Genomic DNA, 18,766 nt, shown 5'->3' on the forward strand with positions numbered 1-18,766 from the left:
TCATAGACCTCCGACGACAGACAAAACTTTGTCCGGAGACTTGTAACAAAGTTTGGCGGAGAGAGGCGCGGAGGCGGTGTTTGGTGCGATGCGAGTGCGATTGGCCCCCGACTTGGCCGCCCAAGTAGTGTGTGGCTGACCAAGTGGTTTCCGGTACTATTTAATACTGGAGCCTGTCAGCTGTCGTCTAACTAAACACTCACTCTACACTCTTCAGTCCGGTGTCTCTCCCTGATGTCTGTCCCCGGGTACCGGGTGGTGGTCTCTGGACTCTTCAGCGTGATGGTCTGCTACACGGTTCATGGTGAGTTCATATTGTCATTTAGTCAGTCTGACGTTTTTATCCAACATTTACAGTTTAGATGTTATCATAGCGTAGGTACGGGGGTTCAGTGTCTTGCTCAAGGACACAATTCGACTTGCAACTAGTGTAGCCGGAGACAGAGCAGGGACCTGCTCCCCACAGTCGCCCCTACGCAAACTAAATGTCTCGCACTGCATTCAAAAGTAAAATATAGAATATATAGAATGATAGAATGCCTGCTGAAAGCGCAGGTTTATGATTCGCGGTCAAACATTCTGGTTCCATAAGCAAAACTAACACATCATTTATTCTCAGTTTATACATTTTCACTTACAAACTTCATTTTTGATTGTTTGCGTAATAAAGACACAAATACACCTTCATAGAGGAACACGTTTCAAGAGTTGTTGCATAGCAACGAGCGAGGAGCGGTTCAACGAGCTACAAGTTTACTTTAAACTGAACGAGCCGTCCTCTTAATAATAATAATACTAATAATAATAATAATAATGATAATAATAGTATTTGTGTTCACATGCGGCTGACAAAGTGAAGACTCAGTGCATGTGTGTCTGCATGATACTAACAGTAACTAGATTACTCTATCAGTGAGGATGCGATGTTTGATTTATTTAAGACCTAAAAGCTACAGTTACGCTGGAGAACATGAATGTATAGTTTGTGTAAAAGCCCACGTGCATTATATCCAACAGTGGACTCAAGTAACAATAGAACCCATTAAAACAAACCCGAGTCCTGTGCGCATGTCCGGAACTGATGGGACAGTCTGGAGGATTCTCCCGGAGTCTGCTATTAGTACTTTAACTTGTGACAGAGTATCTGACAGCGTGGTATTAGTACTTTAACTTGTAACAGAGTATCTGACAGCGTGGTATTAGTACTTTAACTTGTAACAGAGTATCTGACAGCGTGGTATTAGTACTTTAACTTGTAACAGAGTATCTGACAGCGTGGTATTAGTACTTTAACTTGTAACAGAGTATCTGACAGCGTGGTATTAGTACTTTAACTTGTACTTGTGTACTCCCTTTTCCAGGTCGGTCTCAGCTGATTGGTTCGTCTCAGCCAATCGTGAGCGCTGTGGGTGATGACGTCATCCTGCCGTGTCACGTGGAGCGTCGGCTCAGCGTGGAGAACATGACGGTGTTTTGGTGGAAACCCGACGTCCCACCGGACCCTTCAGACCCGATGAGCGACTACAGGTACGTCCACCGTTACCAGAGCAACCAGAACAACCGTGAGGAGGACCTGCAGATGGAGTCGTACGTCAACAGGACGTCGCTGTTCACCGACCACCTGAAACACGGAAACATATCGCTGAAGATCAGGAAGGTGAAGCTCTCTGATGGAGGAATATACAGATGTGACGTCCCACAGCTGTTGAGTGATTCATTCATTGAGCTTGTAGTTGGTAAGCTGTTTGTTTCATACCTTTTCCTATAATTATTTCTTTTGAATGTTGCAACCGACTAAATGCCTCCTTGCTCATCTTTACCTTTCCAAGCGAGAACTACGGTGGCCTTCAGGTAGGGTTAGGTGTCTTCATGACTGTATTACTAGGAGAGCTACTCGTATCAATATTATCATGACTAAATAATTGCTTTTGATAAAATATATAGAATTTTAAAAACAAATAAATTCAGAAAGAGAATAGAAGTTATTTGTATATTAGATATAACTAAATATTGTTTCTAGAGCAGCAGCTGTTATGTTTACAACAGCAATCGATCGTGCGGTGCTTGTGTAAATGTAGCTGATTGAATTAGGTTTCACTTTTGTTTACGTGTTTGTTGAACAGATGTGTTCATATATATATATATATATATATATATATATATATATATTTATTAATCCCACTTGGTGTGTGTTTCTCTCAGGAACCAGCAGAACGGACACAGTGTGTGAAAGTTGTCCACTGGGCTACTTTTCACTGGAGGGTGTGACTTGCACCGTTTGGACTACGTAAGACTTTGTTTGTTAAAGTCTTGTTGTTTTTTCCTGCCCTGTGGCACAAAATGACCACTATATTTATGCATGCATGTATAGTTGAGTTTAATGGCAGTGATGGACCAAATCACAGGAGATTCAAAACATTACCAACCCGCCAGTCTGATTTCATTTGGTCACAAAACGTTCAATAGATCTTTTTCTTCTAAAGTGTTCCTTTGAATGTTAGTTTGTTTTTAACGTGTAACGTTTCCCACTTTGTACTTCTAACATTATGAAGATATTTTAATAGTTTTGTTTCTTTTCTCTTTTCTGATAGTTGCTCAGAAACCGAAGTAAAAGTCCAAGAAGGAAGCAGGATCAGTGATGTTGTGTGTGGAGCTGCTTTAAGACACCGTTACTGCTTAATACCTGTATACATATTATTCACATTAACACTTGTTGGCCTTGGGATCAGAGGTCAGTGCTCCTTCTGCATTCCTAATTTGACTGGCTCATATACATCTTTTCCTCACATTTGTTTCTCCTCATTTCCTTCGAGTGGTCGCTAAATCGTTCTAGCTGATACCTTTCTTGCTTTTGTATTTCAGGCAGACTAGTAATGGAAAATACGCTGAGGTATGTCGGCTCCTTATGGAAATGCTTGTCTCACATTCAATCTGTGCATTATTACCAATAAAGCACATCTTTCTTCTCCTCAGCTCCGTCGGCGCACACAAACTGGTGAAACAATTGGACAGTCCTAGTCTGCATATCGGTGAATAGATGGACTTTCATTTATTCAGTGGCTTTCTAGTCTTGACTTCACAGAAGACATCTGCTGGACTTTTAGCCACACTGCAAAAAAATCTCTCCTTTTGTTTTTCCATGTTTGTTTTTTTAAGTTGTTGCGACGGTCCAAGGACGGAGAGGAGTGTGAGAGACTGTTATGTACATTATATTTGTGATATTTATTTTATGTGCTGTAGATACACTTTTGTTAAAAAAATGAATAAACAAAATATATTTATTATCTGTTTCTTTGTGCTTTTAAAAATCTTCCTGTTGAAGAAGCTCCTGATCAGCATCAAAGGACTGTTAGTGACACCTAGTGGAGAGAAAGGTGAACAACTAACCAGTGACTGGAGCAGCTCAATGAAACTCCTCCATTAATTATGTCCCCTCGTGTCCTTGTGTCCTAGTGTCCTTCATCTGGACGCTAACTAAAGCTAACTGAGTCAAACTCAAAGGATCCGGACTGAAACATCTTGACTCAGTGGAGGAATAGAACCACATCACTTCCTGGTGCTTAGATAGTCTTTATTTTATTAACCAGAGAACAAACAGTCAAAGCCCAAGAGCACTTCAGCACTGAGGGAGTGTTAGAGGAGACACATCATGCTCACACTTTACACTAGAACACCTTTAAAGTATTTCTCTCACGCTGTCTGAATGTACCTGTGTTCACCGTCTGTCTCTTTAAGAGCTTTTAGAAAGCTGTGATTGGCTCGTGAGGTTGCGTCTTGGAGGCGGAGCCACATGTGATTGGCTTGTTGAATCACATGTTGTTCTGATGGAGGCGGAGCTTCATGACACGTCCCCCTTTAAACCACAACAACAACTTAAACATGTTTGTGTATTAAATATGTTTTCCTTTCAGCTGGAGAAACATTTATCAAAATGACATCATCTCACATCCAAAATACACATTTCAAACATTTCAAATGATTATTATTAAAAATACTCAACAAACATGGCGGTGACGTCACAGAGACTCTTTCTCTTCCATGACCTCCATCTTCAGTTTGTCTTCTTTTTCACAAACGCGGAGACGAGAGTTCAGACGACTAATATTTTTACGTTCCGACTTCTTAAATCTGAGAGTTTACGTGTCGCCCGTCGGGGGAGGGGCGTCGTCGCTGTCGTCGTCGTCCCAGGACGAGGAGGTGAACCCCGCGGGGGCGGAGATGGAGTGCGGTGCGGGGGTGTGTCCGAGGCCTCGGTACCGCCCGCTGGAGGAAGGGGAGGACGGCATCGACGTGGCCGCCGGGGCGACGGGGTCCTGAGACGAGGACCCCGAGAGGAGGCCGGTGTGCTCGGTGTGTTCGGGTCGAGACGCAGCGCCGAAGTACATCTTGTTGGGACGACCGAGCAGCGTACGACCTGAGGGGGTGAGAGATGATCACCACATTAATATTATTACTGTTTCTATTATTATTATTTGTATTGTTTATTATTATTGTTATAATTTATTTTTATAATTTTTATTTATTTGTATTATTGTTATTATTTATTATTATTATTTTGTATTATTGTTGTTAATTTTTATGATTATGATTATTTATTCTTATTATGATTATTTATTTTTATTATGATTATTTATTCTTATTATGATTATTTATTTTATTATGATTATTTATTCTTATTATGATGATTTATTCTTATTATGATTATTTATTTTTATTATGATTATTAATTATTAGTGTTGTTTATTTTTATTATTATTATTATTATGTCAATAAAAACAATTAGAAAAATGTATAAAATATGAATAATAATATTAATAATAATAATACATAATTATATTATTTATACAATAATATGAAGCCGACAAATAAACAAAAAGGTGAAGAATAGATTTGACTTAAATCCCTTTGATGAGCTCCTGAAGCAGACGAGATGTTTGCAGAACCTTTCCTGTTATTGATCAACAGATAATCAATAATCAATGAACTCACCAGCATGGCGGACCTGCTCCGTGACATCAGCTCTGATGTCAGAGAAATCCCACATGGCCAGGAAGCTGTCGAAACACGACCCCTCCTCTGCCTCCTGCACGGATCAGATCAAAGACTAAAGATTATATTGATCAGATTATTGATCGTATTACTGATGGTATTAGATCAGTGGAGGGGTGTTTACCTGTACGTATGGTTTGTAGGTGAAGGTGTAGTGGTGAGCGATGGCAGCCAGGAACATCTCTATGCAGATGATGAAGTCCTGTATCAACACATCGATAATCAATAATCTGAGGACTCTTTGTTCTTCTTCAGCAGCATGTTTGTGTTTCAGACGTTCATCGGTCTGAATATCACTGAAGGTCAAAGGTCCCGTGTGGCGGTGACGTACCTGCAGTCCGGTGGCCACGGCCTCCACGCTGTCCCAGTCCCAGGTGTGTTTGTCGGAGATCACGCCGACCTTCACCAGGAACGCGATGAAGACCGCCTGCCTGGAGGGAGAAGGGGAGGAGCTTAGTGCGTCGGCACTAAGGCAGCAACCGATCAGTTATTTACATCCTCACACGTTAAACTCTGCACGTATAGAACGGACTGGACCCTGGTGGGTCTGAAGAGGAGCTGTCCAGACTCCTGTGGTGCTGATCAGACCACTACTGGGACTACTGATCTAGAGAACAACCTGCTTTGTTATCTCGAGGTACCGAAGTACTTAACACGTGATCTGGATCCGTGGTGGTCCAGGATCAAGCTGCATGTTGTGTGTTTGACTAACGCTGAAGTGAACCAACAGAAGCTCGTGAGTGACTCCCTGCTTCCTGCCTCCTGCTTCCTGCTTCCTCACCAGAAGGAGACGAACACCACCAGTTTGACGCAGAGGAACTTCCCCACCGGCCTGATGGGAGTCAGCTCCTCTCTGAGGGATCGGTACAGCAGCACCAGGCAGTACATGGCAAACTAGAGAGAGAGGGAGAGGGAGGAGGGAGGGAGAGAGAGAGAGAGAGAGAGAGAGAGAGAGAGAGAGAGAGAGAGAGAGAGGGAGGGAGGGGGAGGGAGGGAGAGAGAGAGAGAGAGAGAGAGAGAGAGAGACAGAGAGAGAGAGGGGGAGGGAGGGAGAGAGAGAGAGAGAGAGAGAGAGAGAGAGAGAGAGAGAGACAGAGAGAGAGAGGGAGGGAGGGAGAGAGAGAGAGGTAATGTAAATGTGTATATATAATGTGACATGAACTAATACTCCCACTACTAATACTAATACCTGTGTGTGTGTGTGTGTGTGTGTGTGTGTGTGTGTGTGTGTGTGTACCAGCTGTTAGATGTTGTTGTTGGTGTGTGTGTGTGTGTGTGTGTGTGTGTGTGTGTGTGTGTACCAGCTGTGAGATGTTGTTGATGATCACCAGGTAGGACCAGGCGTTCCTGAAGCTGAAGTTGGCTTCGTCGTAGACTCCACTCAGCTGACAGATCCTGCAGACGAGAGAACGTCGTTGACGCGTCACGCGGTATAAAAAAAAAAACACCCGTCGCCGTGGTTACGGGGGTAAACTTACAGGGCTATCACCGTGGTGACGGGCCGGACCACGGTGTACTGGAGGACCCCGAGCTTACACCTGAACAGCAGAACCCTGAGGGGGGGGGCAGAGAGAGGAACACTTTAACGTCGGCCCTCAGGTCCTCTGGGGGTCACAGACCGTCACATGACCTCCTCTCTTACTCTCCCATCGGCCACGGCGGGCAGCAGCAGAGCGGCGGCAGGTGAGGCTGCTGCTGCTGCACCTCCAGCATCAGCACCAGACTCGGGTACTGGTTGCTGAGGAAGCTCAGCAGGAACACCAGGAAGTTGTAGATGACGTAGGCCTCGTAGCACTCCCTGCACGTGTCCACGTAGATGGCCAGGCCGGGGTACCGCAGGGCCAGCCACTGGAGACACAAGGGGGGAGGCAGAGGGTGAGGGTCTGATGGGGGGAGACGTGAGAGACGTGAGCTAGAGATGATGTGCAGGAGTCACATGAAGGACAGGAAAGGAAGTCAGACTGTATTAGAAACACAGAGTTGTGTTTAACTTGACCTCTGGTCTCATCCCACTGCCTCCTGTGAAGGTCTGTTAACGTAACGTGATACGGTGAACACATTACTCTGACTTCCTGTTTGTGTTTGTGTGTGTGTGATGATGACTCACGCTGTCCAAACTGTAGATCGGCACCATCCATAGTATTCTGGAGGAGACAAAGAGACAACGAGTGTTTACCTGATGATGGTGTTTACCTGATGAAGGTATTTACCTGATGATGGTGTTGATGGTGTTTACCTGATGATGGTGTTGATGGTGTTTACCTGATGATGGTGTTGATGGTGTTTACCTGATGATGGTGTTGATGGTGTTTACCTGATGATGGTGTTTATCTGATGATGGTGTTTACATGATGATGGTGTTGAAGGTGTTTACATGATGATGGTGTTGATGGTGTTTACCTGATGATGGTGTTTATCTGATGATGGTGTTTACATGATGATGGTGTTGAAGGTGTTTACATGATGATGGTGTTGATGGTGTTTACCTGATGATGGGCCTCTGCAGCTCCGGCTGGGTGAAGTGCACGATGTGCTGCAGGATGCCCCACAGGGAGATGGGGATGGTCAGGAAGACGAACACGCCGGCGATGAACCAGGCTTTACTGTGAGTCCCAACCTGGACGGAGACCAACACACACCTGAAGGAAAACTCTGTTTTCTTCTTCACGGTTCATTTTTTTTTTGAGTGGAGCTGGAGGTCCAGCTGGTGGTGACGGAGGCTCACCTTGTCCTTCTGCAGCTCCCAGACACAGAGCGGCAGCACGGCCACCAGCAGCAGAGCGTACAGAACCAGAACCAGCGGGCGGATCCACCTCCTCCACTCCGCACAGGAACACGGCATCACGGCTGCTTTGCCCTCAGCGACGACTACAGGCACATCCTGGACCAGTGAGCCACGGCTGGGGGGGGGGGGGGGACAACAACAACAACAACAATATTTCATGTTTATTTTAATTAATGTTCCCAGAGTCTCTAACAAAATACAACCCAAACGTTAGAAGTGTTAGCACAACCTAGCTAACTAAACATAGCTTTTATTCTGTCAAAGTAGAAATACATGAATTTAAATTTGCTAAAGTTGGGCCGCAGTCTAAAATATTTCCCAGATTAAAGAAGCTTTATTAGTATTTCTTTGCACATATTTGAGTGTTAAAATTCACCAAAATTAAACTTGTCTTTCCACAAATCCACGCCCACTGATGGAACCTAACTAAGAACTGTATAAGTACACTTTTGAAGTACTTTACTCGAGTATTTCCATTTTCTGCTACTTTATAATTCTACTGGACTTCATCTCAGAATATTCTTTTTTTTAATCCGACTTTAGTTACTTTGCAAATTCAGATAATTATAACAAAATAAAACCAACTAATAGAAAATAATGTATTAAAGGGACGAACACATTAATCCAATAATATATATTTGTGTATTATTATTTTATTACAAGTATATTTTTAATGATGGACGAGTATGTATTTACTGTGTTGTACTTTTACTGAAGTGAAACATTTTAAAAGTGTTTATCGCTCATTTTTCATCCATTAAAGTAGAATATTATTAAGAAGAGCTCATTAAACACACGTTTGCTCATCAACGTACATTTAAACAATATATTAAAGTCCGTTAGGCCTGCTGAATATTTAAACTCTATTATATTATATCCATATTTATATGACACTAAAAAACATCATGTTCAGGCCTCATATTGCGAAGTCATGGACGTTAAATTCTACATAATTAACGTAAAACGCGCACCATGGTGACATTAAACATGACGTATTGCATATTAGTGTATTTTTCGGGTTAAAATATAAAAATATAGAAATATTTATCTAATAGACGGTTAAAACAGACAGTTACAGTAATACAACACGTGATCAAATATGATATCATATATATTTATAGATGTATATAAATATTTGATACCGTTAAAGATGAGGAGCGGCGGTTGGTCGTAACGCCCGGTAACCGGTTCTGTTACCAGGCAGCGCGACGCGTCCTCCGCCCGACCCAGAAGAGACCGTCTGGTCCGCTCACAGACCAGGACCCCGAGAACCAGGACCCAGATCGATCTGGTCTATCCGGTGTTCTTCCGGTTTCTCCGGTGGCGGTCACCCAACCGTCGGTGTCCGTGTTCAGTCCTCCGCGTCACGAGGATCTCTCTCCATCAGTCACGTGGTTGACAGGAAACAGCCCTCAAATCTGATTCCCTTCATTTAAATGAATCCTGACAATGCGTCCGCTGTGGATTTAATATTCATTCATTTATTCCACGTTTTATTCCCAAAGATATTTATTAAATAGTAGGAAATAAAACAGGAAATCTCTGTTTTACTGCGACCCTGAATGCACCACAAAACAACAACAACAACAACAACAACAACAACAACAACAAAGATGACTGAGGATTGGAAGAGGGAGAGCAGCAGGGCGGGCTGGACTCACGTGAACAAAAACAGATGTTTGCAAAAGCTTTGACAATATAGCTTTATTGATAAATACAATTATGTCATTTAATCTTTTAACTCGATAATAAGACACAAAACTCATAAATAGCTGGTGACGTCAGAGCACTAGTTCCTTCCACTTAAATAAAAACAATGTCCGGACAACTTCCGACCAGATTTAAACTCCTTTATCTCAACATGACCACACATGTTCTACTGTTTAGTCCCATTAAATCAACGGTTCATATTGTGGGATGTAATTAACTATTCAGCCTCCAGAGGCCGCTAGAGCTGTTCCTAAACTGCAGACTGGTTTAATCTCTTTACAGGTCGAGTTACAATTACACCTTAATACTTTACATATACAACATAATAATAAATACACAAAGTGGACAAACATTACAACAATATGTGATCGTTTGATCATTTGATCTTCTGCACCAAACTGGGTCAAGAACTACTAAACACATGACTCATCGTACGATTATTGTTGTTATTACCGGCTAACATGTTGTGTGTGTGAACATATTTACTAATAACAATGAGGTGTGATCCTCTGTGCTGCTTGGTTCATGTGTTCAGGTGCATTTTATCCCCATTTATTAACTTGTTACTGCATATCTTAACATTCTATGATGCGTTCTCTTTATAAATAAATAAACAAAATAAAGTTCAAAGAACTAAAGTCCACGACAGTATGCTGTCCACCGTATAGTCTCTATAATATATCACCAAACAATAACTAGTCTGTAGTATAATACAGTATTTAGAGCTGAATAAAGACACAATGAAAAGGTAGAAGGTGAGCGTCTCTCAGTGGTCGGTGTGTTTGTACTGCAGGCTCGTCCCGTGGTGGAGAGGCAGCGTGCTGCTGGACAGAGAGCCAGAGTAACACCAGCAGCACAGACAGGACTGCAGAGAGACAGACGGACAGACAGACAGACAGACAGACAGACAGACAGACAGACAGACGGAGAGAGAGACAGAGTTTGATTAAAGAGGAACTCCAGTGATATAGTCGTGCACTTCCATTGAGTTTAAAACTGAAGATTTATAAAAGAATCACACAACAGAGGCCCAGCTGTCCGGATATTTAGTCTCTAACACCCGATCCTACATTTCCCATAATGCAACATTTCCTTTGAACTTTTTTTTCAAACTGGACACATTCAGTTCGTGATGCAAATGATCACAAATCTAACTTTTACGCTACAGAAGAGTAAGAATCATTTAAACAGATAACTGAAGAAACCTCTTTATAAACTCACATGCACTCATATTTAATAATATGGTGTTTTTTAAAACTGCATTTAATGTTTAAAATATAAGAAAGATGCTTCCAGACTGAGTCTAGAAGTGTTCTGAATTAATTTAGTGAGTTTACAAAAACAAAAATGTAAAACAGTCAAAGCAGTTATTTGCTGAATAGTTTTGACAAGGAAATACAAATGTGTAATACACTTAATAAATACAAATAAAACAGGTACAAAGGTTATGAACCCAACATATATATATATATATATATATATATATATATACTATTCTTTACCTGAACCATAGCGCTTACGCATTACTTTGCCTAGTGTCGTCAGCTTTATCGTATTTTAATTGCTCAAAATAAGAAAATACTATTTAATACGTGACCAGTTTATCCAAATATCTCCTATTTGGAAATGTACGCTGCCGTTATTTTAGCTGCGAGTAGCCGAAGACGTAAACAAAAGCACCACACTGCATGTTTAACCACGGGGATTAAATAATATTAATACATTAAATCAAGAACCACCAATTTGGCGAGAGCTAGTTACAAGCTAGCTAGCTTTAAGCTAGTCACAAGCCAGTTACAAGCTAGCTAGCTGATAGCTAGTCACAAGCTAGCTAGCTTTAAGCTAGTCACAAGCTAGTTACAAGCTAGCTAGCTTTAAGCTAGTCACAAGCTAGTTACAAGCTAGCTAGCTTTAAGCTAGTCACAAGCCAGTTACAAGCTAGCTGGCTAATAGTTGGGTACAAGCTAGCTAGCCATCGGCTAGCACACAGACAGGTTCAGGACTTCTATATAAACTACTATTTAAAACTACTATTTATGTATTTCAACTCTCTTTGTTTTCTCTTCCGACAGTGAAAGTAATTTTGTATTATTTGTTTCTGTCTGTACTTTTGTAGTTCCTTATAGCGGAATCTATCTACACCAAGAAACACTAATTAAAAATGTCTTCTCGTGTGATTTCAGTCCGTTTCCACACGTTCCTGTAAAACAGTGAAGCTGCTGAATGGTCCCAAATATTCATTCATTGTTTACTAAAGTTTACTAATAGCTGAACAGGAAGCAGAAATACAAACGGTGAATAGAAACGTCAGACTTTACAGAGATTGTTTCCACTCGGTGAGTAAACTGCCCTTCATGGGTGAAGCCGGTGGAGCGCCCCTTTAGGCAGACATGTCACTGGTCACTTCCCACAAGTCCTTCTTATCAACAGGTCACAACCTTTCCTATGTTTATCACTCCCACAACGTTTTATCTCTTCGGTCTGTCTTTGTCTCACGACCTCTGACCCCGTGACCTCCTCGTGATGTCACGCTGACGTTCACTCGCACCCCGAAAGTGCGGCGACGCTTCGGTTTAGTTGTTTTTACCTTGAAGCAGTTTTTGAACTTCTTGGAGACGAAGAAGAGGATTATGGGATTGATGCAGGAGTTGATGGTCGCCATGTTGATGCTGAGGTAGTCGAGCACCAACAGGAAACTGCAACCACAGAAGAAGAAACACATGACATCATCAGCTGTGGGGAGGGGAGGAAGGGGATGAAAAACATCATCTGAGAAGTATTGTTTGCATATGTTTTTTGTGAACGTGTGTGTTTCTCACTTTAACAGTTGGCAGCGGTGTGCATCATGGGATTTGTAGGCGGTCCTCTTCAGCAGGCGACTCAGATGAAGTGGAAACCAGCACAGAGTGAAGATCAGCACCAGGCAGAACACGGCTTTAGCTACTTCTCGACGCTGCGGAGAGAGAAACGAGAAGGTGAACGTCAAACACGCCGTGTGTGTGTGTGTGTGTGTGTGTGTGTGTGTGTGTGTGTGTGTGTGTGTGTGTGTGTGTGTGTGTGTTTACCTGCTTCAGGTGTTCACTCAGAGCGATCCTCAGGCTTCCCTTCTGGTGTCGGAGCATCTCGCAGGTCATCAGGCCGTAGAAGACGGCGGAGCAGACCAGAGGCACGCAGAAGTAGAAGGCGAACAGCCACCAGTCCTTTGCGTCCCGGTAGAACTGGAACACATTCACACGTATTATGGGATGTTTTTTACTGACATCTCAAAGTGTTTGTAGAAGCGTCAGAATCTTTAACCATCAAGAACTCCAGAGCCTCTCCGAACATCTCCACAGCGCCCGTTAAAGCACCTTGAGCATGAACTCAGTGTGAATCTAAAAGTACGCGAGTGGCCGGTGACATACTACAATATCCACAATGCAATGTGGTAGTGACGACCACGTTCATGTTCTAAAATCTCTGAGAACACAGTAGAACCTTCAGGTGGTTCTTGCACATTTTAGCTGCCAGAACCGCTGGATCGGGATCTTTGTTTTTGGAACCAGGTTCTCAGTAGACATCCTCAAAGATGTGAGAGGATGAAGAACACGTCTCTGTTCTTGTGTTTAATCCGGTCGTGATCTGCAGATGTAAACAGGAAATGATGTTCTAAACCGTCCGAGTTTAAAGAGACCTCGCCCTGAAAAACACGACAACAAAGAGATCACGGAAACGGACCAGAGGCTGCAGTTCCTGTCCCCACGGAGACCCGCCATCAATCAGATAAACCGGGACCAGACCCACCAGGACCCAGACCCACTCTGAGCCTTTACATATTCATATTCAGATCCTTTACTACAAGTACAAGTACTAATACCACACTGTGAAAATACTCCACCACCAGTAAAAGACCTGCATTCAAAACCTCAGTGAAGTATCAGTAGTATCAGCTTAATCTATGTTCAATGTTCCTGCTGCATTCATGTGTATGTTTCATGTTTTTAACTAGTTTAATTTACATTAATGCTTCATATTCTATGACATCATCATATGTTTGCATGTATGTAAAACGTCAGCGACTAGAAATGGAAATACTCAAGTACAAGTACCTCAAATATGTAGCTAGAGTACTTAGTAGATAGTAAAATCCCTCCACTGTGTAGTTGTTGTTTTGTGAAGGTTTGAAGCACACACACACACACACACACTCTCACACACACACACACACACACACTCACACACACACACACACACTCACGGTCATGAAGGGGGTCTTGGGCTGCAGCATGCAGGTCTTCATGGTGACGTTCCGGTACTCGAAGGTCACCATGTCGAAGCCGACGGCCTCCGGCACCGCCAGCACCGCGGACAGCAGCCAGATCGCCACGATCTCCACCGCCGTCACCGTCGGGACGCCGGTGCCCTGCACCCGGGACCAGGACGCCACCGCGCGATACCTGCACAGGTAAATTATTATTATTATTTATTGTTTCTGGATGTGTAAACCAGGACATCGTGCACCATGAAGTCACCTCATCCTTTATAATTAAGTAATTATTTGTAATTGGATGATAATGGGCTGTTTTTGTTTCCATATCTTTCTTTTTAAAGCTGCATTCTCTCTAGTGTCCACCAGGGGGCGAATCCTCTGGTTGTATAGAAGGCTATGAGAAAATGACTCCTGTCAATCACTGTGTAGCCCCGCCCCTAAAGCATCCCCTGCTTTATGGTCTGTGTGACTCTAAATGGACCATCATTTACTAAATGAACATCATGCTGTATTGAAGAAGACTTGAAACTAGAGATTGAGACCATAAACTCATGTTTACAATGTTTACTGAGGTAATAAATCAAGAGAGAAGTAGTCATTTTCTCATAGACTTCTATACAACCAGAGGAGTCGCCCCCTGGTGGACACTAGAGAGAATGCAGCTTTAACAGGTTGAAGGTTGACGCCTAAATTTAGCATGTTAGCATTGTCATTGTGAGGGTGTTAGCATGCTGACATTAGCATTTAGCTCAACTACACAGAGTCTTTATGGCCCCGGGTAAGAAAAGTTATGCGTTGTTTATTTTTGTCTCATCTGACTAAAATGTTAAACAATTCCTCTAACAGCTACACAATGACCTTGTGTGTGTGCGTGTGTGTGTGTGTGTGTGTGTGTGTGTTACCGGTCCACACTCAGAGCACACAGGTTGAGGACGGTGATGCCGACTGAAGCTTTCTGCAGGAAGGGAAACAGCTTACAGAGGAACAGACCGAACACACTGTCGGCAAACGGCCACCGCATCGCCAGGAGCTGCACACACACACACACACACACACACACACACACACACACACACACACACACACACACACACACACACACACACACAGATTAACATGATATCACAGAGTGTGTGTGTGTGTGTTATCTCAGTTAGTGGGATATTTTAGTGCCGTTATCAGTGTAACACTCAACCTCCTGACTGAGACACACAACACACACACACACACTGCTACCACTGGGAGAGAGTTTTCTGTCCCATGATGCATTTCTGCACTCACAAAGTACCACCAGCTGATGATGATAGAGTCAGTATTTAAGGTTTTGAGCAACTTTAACAACTTGTTTTAATGCATTAAAACACATGAGAGTGAAGGTGAAATATGTCAATCTATTAAAAGAATGTGCTTAACCCACAGAATGAGAGACTTTATTTTACATATTTTTATATTTGAGTGTGTGACGCATCATAAATAAGAATATGTATGTGAAGTGAGGAACACACTGACGCTCTGCACCTTGTAGACGTGGATCGGGATGTCGATGGCGATGTAGATCAGGTCTCCCAGAGCCAGACTGGCTATCAGAGCGTTGGGTCCGTTCCTCATGCTCTTATTTTGGCAGATGATCCTCAGCATCGTGGCGTTTCCGATGATCCCCACGGCGAATATGAGGCAGGACAGCACCGTGTTGATGTACTTGAAGGCGGATTTGATGGAGGTGTCGTGCAGGCAGCTCGGGGGCGACGGCGGGCGACCACGAACCATCAGGGACGAGTTGGAGGACGAGGAGTGAGACGGAGGCTTCCTCTCGTGTCGGTGCTTCGGCTTGTTCTCGTGTTTGGACTTCACGTTCTCCAGAGAGGACGGCGGCTCGATCGCGGTCTCCTGCAGCAGACGCGGCTCCCCGTCGGAGGCCCGGGCGCGATGGTCGGGCCCCGGAGGCGGGTCGGTGCCGAGGAGGTCGAGCGGGGGCCGCGGGGGGTCCGCCGGCTCGGATGAGGAGTTACTTTGGCATCCGACCGGCACGACGGACGCCAAACACCAGGCGACCAGCAGCGCGGTGAACATGGAGGGAAACCAGGGAACCGACCGGGGTCCCATTCCGGAACCTGATCCAGAAACGGCCCAGGAGCCTCCGGGACCCATTCAGTGGGACTCTAGAGCCGATGTAACCTCTCGTATCTAGAACCGAATTTCTGGATCCGGTTCCAGGTTTCAGAACCTCTTCTTCAAAGTCCACGGCTGCAGGTTCTAGAGGATCTAGAAGGTTCTCCGGCTGGATCGTAGTGTAGAAGGTTAACTCGGTGTTTCGGAGGCTGAGAGCAAGATGAAGTAAACAAAACCAGGGTTGGTTAGAAAGCTTTGCAACTTTTCAGAATGATGAACCTATAAAGCCTCCTAAAGAACCATTGAAACATCCTAAAGAACCTATAAAACCTTCTAAAGAACCATTGAAACATCCTAAAGAACCTATAAAACCTTCTAAACTCTGGATACGGTTCATGACGAGCCTTTAAACCTCTGTTCTCTGAGTCGTTGGGCTCTCTAGCGTATCATCACCTTCTCTCTGGTTTTGATCATAACAACACAGAGATATCAGCTTTGTAGAGCTTCTCCTCAGTAAAGCATCGGGCTGGACAGATAAACAACGAGCCTAAATGACGCTAAAGCATAATTTAATCTACTGTTAATATAAAGTTATTAATTATAGCGGCTTTAAATGAAACACAGCAGCTCTCAGCTTGAGCTCATGTTTAGTTTCCCTCCTTACTAAACCTAAACTATCTGAAAAACCACATAGTTTAACTTCAAATAAACTTCGATCTGTTCTATTGAACCTTTCATCATTTAAATATATTCTGCTGTTGATTCTCTCTTCAACCTTAAAGACAATCGTAGAATAATTTCACTCAAAAATTCAAGTTGCATCCGGTGACAAAGCAGGAAAACGTGTTTAAATCCCACCTGTTTGTGTTTTTCCTTCTTCTTCTTCTGTGGTTTTCAGTTCAGTTAAATCCTTCCAAAGTCTTCACTTCAATGTAAATGAGAGAAGAAGAAGAAGAGGAGGAAGAGGAGTGTGCTCGTCCTCGTCGAGACTGAAGTGAAGAAGTCAAACTGATGAAGCTCAGCTTTCTCTCTCCTCTCACCCCCTCCTCACTTTTCTTCCCCCTTTGTCGCCCCCTTGTCTCCTCCCTCCTCGCTACAGTGGAACATCTTGTAAACACTGAAGTGACTGAACTTTTACTATCACACACACACACACACACACACACACACACACACACACACAACGTTTCACCGTTTCTTACGGGTTAGTTTATTAAAGGAGTTTGTGAAATTGAAGCAGTAAAACTTTACTGGAGTGTTTGAACAGCAGAGACTCTTCTGCTTCATTCTGCTTTAAAGAGGTGAAGACTGAAGGAGCGCTTTAGATTCATCAACAAGCAGAACTAGAAGATGTGAAGCTTCATTCCTGCTTTCTGTCTCTGTACTCAAGTACTGTACTCAAGTACACGTTCAAGTACTTCTACTTTACTTGAGTGTTTCCAGTTTCTGCATCTCAATAATGTTTTACTGCAATTATCTGTCAGCTTCAGTTACTGATGGAGTTTTTAATCTGTCTGTCTGTCCATCCTTCTATCCTTCCATCCTTCCATCCTTCCATCCATACGTCCTTCCATCCATCCATCCTTCTATCCTTCCATCCTTCCATCCTTCTATCCTTCCATCCTTCCATCCATACGTCCTTCCATCCATCCTTCCATCCTTCTACTCATCCATCATTCTATCCTTCCATCCTTGCGTCCTTCCTTCCTTCCTTCCATCCATACGTCCATCCTTCTATCCTTCCATCAATCGATTCATTCATCCATCATCCTTCAATCCTTCCATCCTTCCTTCCACCGTGACCTCTTGCTTCCTCTCAGACTGACTCCAGTTCAGTTTGTTTGTTGCAGTGAAGCAGAAATAAACAGATGAAGGCCGTACGTGACTACGATCATGTCGCCAGATAAAGACTCTGACACACACACACACACACACACACACACACACACACACACACACACACACACACCACTTCAAACCTGTTATTATTATGATGCTCACCATGAATAGTCACAAAGGCAGACTGTGTTGCTGTAGTTGTGTGTAGTAGCAGTAAAGTACTGAAGCTTCACAGTATAAAGCAGAGTTTTTGTGTTTTTACGTCGTCACCACAGAGATGAAAGGAAACGAGTCTCATTCATAAAGAAGCTTTTAATGTGAAGCAGAAACAGAGACGACTTTATGACGAGCGGCTGCAGCTTTGTTATCTGGTGGAGGTTCAGTTCTCGCTGGTCGAAGGACAAATTACACTTTGAGCCAATTAAGGAGCCAGAGTCCCGTTCAGCAGACAGGAAGCGGCTCCTTCTGCTCCTCCTGCTCCTTCTGCTCCTTCTGCTCCTCCTGCTCCTTCTGCTCCTCCTGCTCCTTCTGCTCCTTCTGCTCCTCCTGCTCCTTCTGCTCCTCCTGCTCCTTCTGCTCCTCCTGCTCCTTCTGCTCCTTCTGCTCCTTCTGCTCCTTCTGCTCCTTCTGCTGCTTCTGCTCCTTCTGCTCCTCCTGCTCCTTCTGCTCCTTCTGCTCCTTCTGCTCCTTCTGCTCCTTCTGCTCCTTCTGCTGCTTCTGCTCCTTCTGCTCCTCCTGCTCCTTCTGCTCCTCCTGCTCCTTCTGCTCCTTCTGCTCCTTCTGCTCCTCCTGCTCCTTCTGCTCCTTCTGCTCCTTCTGCTGCTTCTGCTCCTTCTGCTCCTCCTGCTCCTTCTGCTCCTTCTGCTCCTTCTGCTCCTTCTGCTCCTCCTGCTCCTTCTGCTCCTTCTGCTCCTCCTGCTCCTTCTGCTCCTTCTGCTCCTCCTGCTCCTTCTGCTCCTTCTGCTCCTTCTGCTCCTCCTGCTCCTTCTGCTCCTTCTGCTCCTTCTGCTCCTTCTGCTGCTTCT

General features: G+C 43.8%; 3 protein-coding genes across 3 annotated transcripts; 1 reads left to right on the forward strand and 2 right to left on the reverse strand.

Annotated features, from left to right (window-relative positions):
• Positions 1–3: 3 nt before the first annotated feature.
• Positions 4–3,231, forward strand: LOC306714294 (uncharacterized protein). The gene is made up of 6 exons (XM_079184281.1): positions 4–304; positions 1,362–1,736; positions 2,203–2,287; positions 2,592–2,731; positions 2,863–2,890; positions 2,974–3,231. The coding sequence occupies exons 1-6, from the start codon at positions 235–237 to the stop codon at positions 3,035–3,037; spliced, it is 762 nt and encodes a 253-aa protein (XP_079040407.1). The 5' UTR covers positions 4–234; the 3' UTR covers positions 3,038–3,231.
• A 905-nt stretch (positions 3,232–4,136) lies between these two features.
• On the reverse strand, positions 4,137–7,891 carry LOC306714519 (transmembrane protein 184C-like; the record flags this gene model as incomplete). The annotated part of the gene is made up of 11 exons (XM_079184562.1): positions 4,137–4,414; positions 4,990–5,083; positions 5,174–5,251; positions 5,381–5,480; positions 5,831–5,943; positions 6,351–6,444; positions 6,528–6,602; positions 6,692–6,897; positions 7,157–7,193; positions 7,536–7,666; positions 7,775–7,891. 11 exons carry the CDS (start codon positions 7,889–7,891, stop codon positions 4,137–4,139), a joined length of 1,323 nt encoding a protein of 440 aa, XP_079040688.1.
• A 2,419-nt stretch (positions 7,892–10,310) lies between these two features.
• Positions 10,311–15,896, reverse strand: LOC306714520 (endothelin receptor type B-like; the record flags this gene model as incomplete). Its single annotated transcript, XM_079184563.1, has 7 exons — positions 10,311–10,409; positions 12,132–12,240; positions 12,364–12,497; positions 12,610–12,762; positions 13,782–13,980; positions 14,696–14,823; positions 15,312–15,896. The coding sequence occupies 7 exons, from the start codon at positions 15,894–15,896 to the stop codon at positions 10,311–10,313; spliced, it is 1,407 nt and encodes a 468-aa protein (XP_079040689.1).
• Between the last annotated feature and the right edge of the window lie 2,870 nt (positions 15,897–18,766).

The sequence above is a fragment of the Pholis gunnellus genome (assembly GCF_910591455.1).
Source record: "Pholis gunnellus genome assembly, chromosome: 23".
In the NCBI taxonomy this organism is placed as follows: domain Eukaryota; kingdom Metazoa; phylum Chordata; class Actinopteri; order Perciformes; family Pholidae; genus Pholis; species Pholis gunnellus.

Bases quoted from the DNA above. Each gene is read 5' to 3' on its own strand.
- LOC306714294 (XM_079184281.1), top strand. From the start codon at position 235: ATGTCTGTCCCCGGGTACCGGGTGGTGGTCTCTGGACTCTTCAGCGTG. The intron at 305-1,361 runs GTGAGTTCATAT...TCCCTTTTCCAG, and splicing joins GGTCTGCTACACGGTTCATG to GTCGGTCTCAGCTGATTGGT. The intron at 2,891-2,973 runs GTATGTCGGCTC...TCTTCTCCTCAG, and splicing joins GTAATGGAAAATACGCTGAG to CTCCGTCGGCGCACACAAAC.